Source organism: Diceros bicornis, chromosome 15 (genome assembly GCF_020826845.1).
Source record: "Diceros bicornis minor isolate mBicDic1 chromosome 15, mDicBic1.mat.cur, whole genome shotgun sequence".
Lineage (NCBI taxonomy): Eukaryota > Metazoa > Chordata > Mammalia > Perissodactyla > Rhinocerotidae > Diceros > Diceros bicornis.
In genome coordinates, this window is record NC_080754.1 from 11951582 (window position 1) to 11955971 (window position 4390).

At 47.1% G+C, this 4390-nt stretch overlaps 1 protein-coding gene across 1 annotated transcript; it reads right to left on the reverse strand.

Moving 5' to 3' along the window:
- Positions 1–516: 516 nt before the first annotated feature.
- On the reverse strand, positions 517–2271 carry RETNLB (resistin like beta). Its single transcript, XM_058555527.1, has 3 exons — positions 2145–2271; positions 1583–1663; positions 517–644 (listed from the first exon to the last, which is right to left on the reverse strand). The coding sequence occupies exons 1-3, from the start codon at positions 2269–2271 to the stop codon at positions 517–519; spliced, it is 336 nt and encodes a 111-aa protein (XP_058411510.1).
- Positions 2272–4390: the final 2119 nt, after the last annotated feature.

A 4390-nucleotide genomic window follows, 5' to 3' on the forward strand; every position in this document is an offset into this window, starting at 1 on the left:
CTGCCTTGGCTCTGGTTCTCTGCTTAGGCCAGTCTTCCTGCCTTTCTCTTTCTCTCCTCTCCTTTCTTCATGGCAGCCCTACAAGCCTGGCAACTACCCTGCCAAGAATTGCCAAGCCCCCTGTTCTAGTTGGTGAGCTCCATAAGGGCATGTTGTTATTTTTTCTCTGTACCTTGAGTGCTAAGCAAAATGCCTGGCACAGAGTCATTATCCTTTTGTACAATAATGAAAGAACTGGAGTGTCAATATCAGTTTTTCCCGTTTTCCCCATTTTTTTCCTAATCCTTGCCAAGTTCGAGTAATTGGGATGCTGGAAACTTTTTCCGGCTAGAGGAGTCCTTAGCCAGGAGTGGTAATATCAAAAATATAAACACAGAGAGATGCAAAAATTGTTTTTATTACCCAAGAAGTAGGGTTGTAACAAATGAAAGGGACAGTTTGAGTCAGGTTTCCTGTTTGGGGTCGTGGTTTCTTTAGAGTCACGGTCACACAAGTGGGTTCCCATCCTCCTCCTTCTCAGGTCAGGTGGCAGCAGCGGGCAGTGGTCCAGTCTACCAAGCTGCACTGGCAGTGGCATGTGGTTTCCCCCCGGACATCCCAGGAACCACAGGCATAGCCACAAGCACAGCCGGTGACAACAGTCCCTGCATGAGCACATGAGACATAGACATCAGAGCCCTTAGGTTTTGAGAAGAGAAAAGTCCACCCATAACCATTTTTCATCCCTGTGCAGCACAGGAGTGTATCTTGGTTTTGTGGGGCCAAAAGCTAATTCAATTTTGAGGACCCTCTTTTTTTTTTTTTTTTTTTTTTTTTTTTTTTTTTTTTGTGAGGAAGGTCAGCCCTGAGCTAACATCCATGCTAATCCTCCTCCTTTTGCTGAGGAAGACCGGCTCTGAGCTAACATCTATTGCCAATCCTCCTCCTTTTTTTTGTTCCCCTCAAAGCCCCAGTAGATAGTTGTATGTCATAGTTGCACATCCTTCTAGTTGCTGTATGTGGGACGCGGCCTCAGCATGGCCGGAGAAGCGGTGTGTCGGTGCATGCCCGGGATCCGAACCCGGGCCACCAGCAGCAGAGCGCGTGCACTTAACTGCTAAGCCATGGGGCCGGCCCCTGAGGACCCTCTTTAAGGGAAAAAAAATGCAAAAATTACTAAAACAAATTTAGGTATAGGGGCACAGAAGAAAGTGAGGGGCCTGGGTGTTTCTATTTCCTTAGATTCACGATAAATTCACCTCTGCACTGGCCTCTCCCCACCAAAACAGGGGAATAGATGGGGGAAGAGATATGAAGGATGGGGGAGTGGTAGGTGACGTGACCATAACATGGCAATTGAGGGGAGGAAGGGCTGGTATATGAGGTCCTGAAAGGAAGGTGGGGTGGGAAGAGGCAGAAACCCAAGATCCCTCAGTAGCATCCTTAAGGGAAATGAGAATGGGTAAGGGATCTCTGGGAACCAGGAGTATGACTCAGCCGCAGGCTAACACAAATGTGAGATGCGGAAGGTGTAGGTGCTGGGAGTGGACAGGGGAGGCCATGGGGCATCTTACCCGCCATCTCTCCTCGAGGAGTTACTCACCTGCAGGGCAGGAGGACAGTTTGCCTGAGGTCTTGATACTGGTACATGAGATCTTGTTTTGAGGAGCAGAAGGATTGAACTCTGAGTAGGAGAGAAGAAGGGGTATGGCCCATGATCTCTGTCCCCCATAATCCCTTTCCAAATGCCCTTCTACCTTACAGGTGGCAGTGTGTCCATAATCAGGCGACTCTCTAGCTTTTAAGGTTCACTTCCTTCATTTGTAAAACAAAAGTAATAGTTGTACTTACCTCATAAAGTGAAAATTAACTGAAGTAATCTATGTAAGGCTTTGCATTTTATCTCATTTATAATGAGAGTTCATAAATTATAGCTATCCTCTTCCTCCTCCTCCTCATCATCAATCTCATTGTTGTCAGGGAAACTTGAACTTTTAGCCAAGAATCCAAAAAATGATAAGGGAGTGGAAAAAGCCCTGGGCAGGAAGATTGGGCTTGAGTGGACTCATTAGAGGTTTGGATCTTGGGATGGGATAGAGGACAAGTTAGGACAGGAGGCAGATCAGGGGCTACCCTCCCACATCTCCCCAACTCCTGTCAGTTACCTAGACGGATGAGAGCTTGCTTTATCTTTTCATTCACAATGGAGTCTAAGGAACACTGAGCACTTCCTGGGATCGTCAGCTGGAGAAGGGAGATGAGGATGAGAAGGAAGTGAGAGGTAGGCTTCATCCTGTAGGAAGGCAGTGTCCTGAGGCTGGGAGGAAAGATGGAAAGACGCTGAGCTCTCTGAGCTCTAGTGTGGTTGGGAAGGAAGGGAGAGGAGAACGTGGCGAGTCTTGAGAGAGCACAGAGGGAGGAACAGCAGTGTTAGTATGGAGGAGCCTGGATTTCTTTAAGCAGTTTGGAGGAGCAGGGAGGGTGGCTGCAGAGCAGACTCACTCACCGAAAAGTTCAGAAAAGGTCTGCAAGGACTGGCCGGACAAGGAGGTTATATACCCTGTGGTATTGACCTGACCACCCCTTAACACACAAGCAGGCACACATACCAACACACTCCCCAGTACCTTTTCAAAGGACTGTGCCAGCTGGAGTGTGACACATAGCTGTGGTAAATGTTAGTGTGCCCACGATAAACAATGGCTGCCTTTGTTGTGGTTCTCTGTCAAGGGGAGCCGCCCTGCCTTTCTGTTCTTCCCTCTCCTTTCTTCTTGGCAGCCTGATGAGGAGTCCAGCACCCGGGCCTTCTGTTGACTGCCCTGTATTATAGGCCTCTTGTTTGATCCTTCATCAGGAAGAGGTGACTTTATGGGCTGCTGACAGAGGGCCCTACTTGTCTCCTGTTTAGACATCATTTTATTGTTCCTGGATAATCCCATCTGTGCGAAAGTAACAGAAAACCTGAGTACCACTAGTTTGCAAACAAACTGGTTTACGACTTACTTAACTGGAAGCGTGGTGCTTGATTCCAGGGTTCTTCTGAAGGCTCAACATGGTCATTACCAGCCTGGTCTTTTTCCTTTCTTCTCCACCATCCTCAGTTCCCTGGCTTTTCATCCTTGATCTTGTCTCCTCAGAGTCGCAGATGGCAGGCATCACATCCTCAGGTGCGACCCTACCTGAACAAGAGGGAAGGAAGGAGTGAGATAAGGCCATTCTTTTTGGAGTCTTTGCCTTTTCATGTTGGAAGCTAGATTTTTCCCCAGAAGACCAAGCAGATTTCTTCTTAAATTTCCTTGTTCAGTTCTGAGTCACATGACCTCCTTGTCCACCACGTGAGGCTGAAAAAATCAGTAGGGCTCCACAGTCTATTATTAAAGGTGGCTGGGCCCAGATGTGTTTCAGAACTCAGAATTTTTCAGATTTTGGAAGGTAAGAGAGCGAAAATTCTGTATATTACACTATACTACTGGGGAGGTCTGGGGCAGCATCCAGTAATCAAACACATTAATATGTCTGCTGCGAAAATTTGTGAATATTCACAAAACCGTGGAATAAAGACCATAAATAACCTGACACTAGGCCACATCAGGCTTTGCTGCCAGATGAATTAGCCTTAAACTTTGGGGACTATTTTAGGCTTTCAGAGCCTTTTAGATTTTGGAATAGTGAATAAAGATTAGAGGACTTGTGTATGGGCAAGAGGAGCGGGAGTGCTATGATTCATCCTCCATGGCGGGCGCATGGTCACGGTGATTGAGTTCCGTGATTCAAGTGCAAGATGAAGAAGCAGAGACTGCTACTGGAGGCAGAGGTGGGAAAGTCCGGCCCTGCTTCTGCTGTGGCCAGCCTCGCTGCCCCCTTCTGTAGGCCTACCCTCTGAGGAACAGCCAGTTCTTCTACATATCTTTCTCAGGCAACTTTGAGAATGAGGCTTAGCAATGCCAGCAAAAAGGCAAGGAGGCTTCCTTAATTACCAAATGGGAGTTGAAGAAACGAGTGATAGAGAGTAAGAAAGAGCACAGACTTGGATTTGGTATAGAAGTTGGGTAGATTAATTCAATTGTTAATTCAATGACTATTTACAGAGCTTCTGTGTACCAATTCTAGCTTTGGTGACTCAGCCATGGGCAATGTAGATAAGGTCCTTGCCCTCTTGAGACTACGTTCTAATGTGGGAGATAAATATATACTATGTCAGATATTGAAAAATGCCCTGAAGAAAAGGAAATGAGGGCAAGGCAATTGGCGTGCCTCTGTGCTGTTGTGCAAAATGCAGTGTGTTCAGGGAAGACGTCTCAGAGAAGGTGACTTGTGAGCAGTGATCTGCAGAAGTGAGGGGTGAACCACAGGAAAAGTTGGGACAAATGTTCCAGGCTAAGGGGCAAGCAAGTGTAAAGAGCCGGAGGCA

Excerpts from the sequence above, each read along its gene's own strand:
- RETNLB (XM_058555527.1), bottom strand. The coding sequence starts at position 2,271 with ATGAAGCCTACCTCTCACTTCCTTCTCATCCTCATCTCCCTTCTCCAG. Across the intron at positions 1,664-2,144 it reads GCAAGCTCTCATCCGTCTAG|AGTTCAATCCTTCTGCTCCT; the intron begins GTAACTGACAGG and ends TCTCCTACTCAG. Across the intron at positions 645-1,582 it reads ACTGTCCTCCTGCCCTGCAG|GGACTGTTGTCACCGGCTGT; the intron begins GTGAGTAACTCC and ends GTGCTCATGCAG.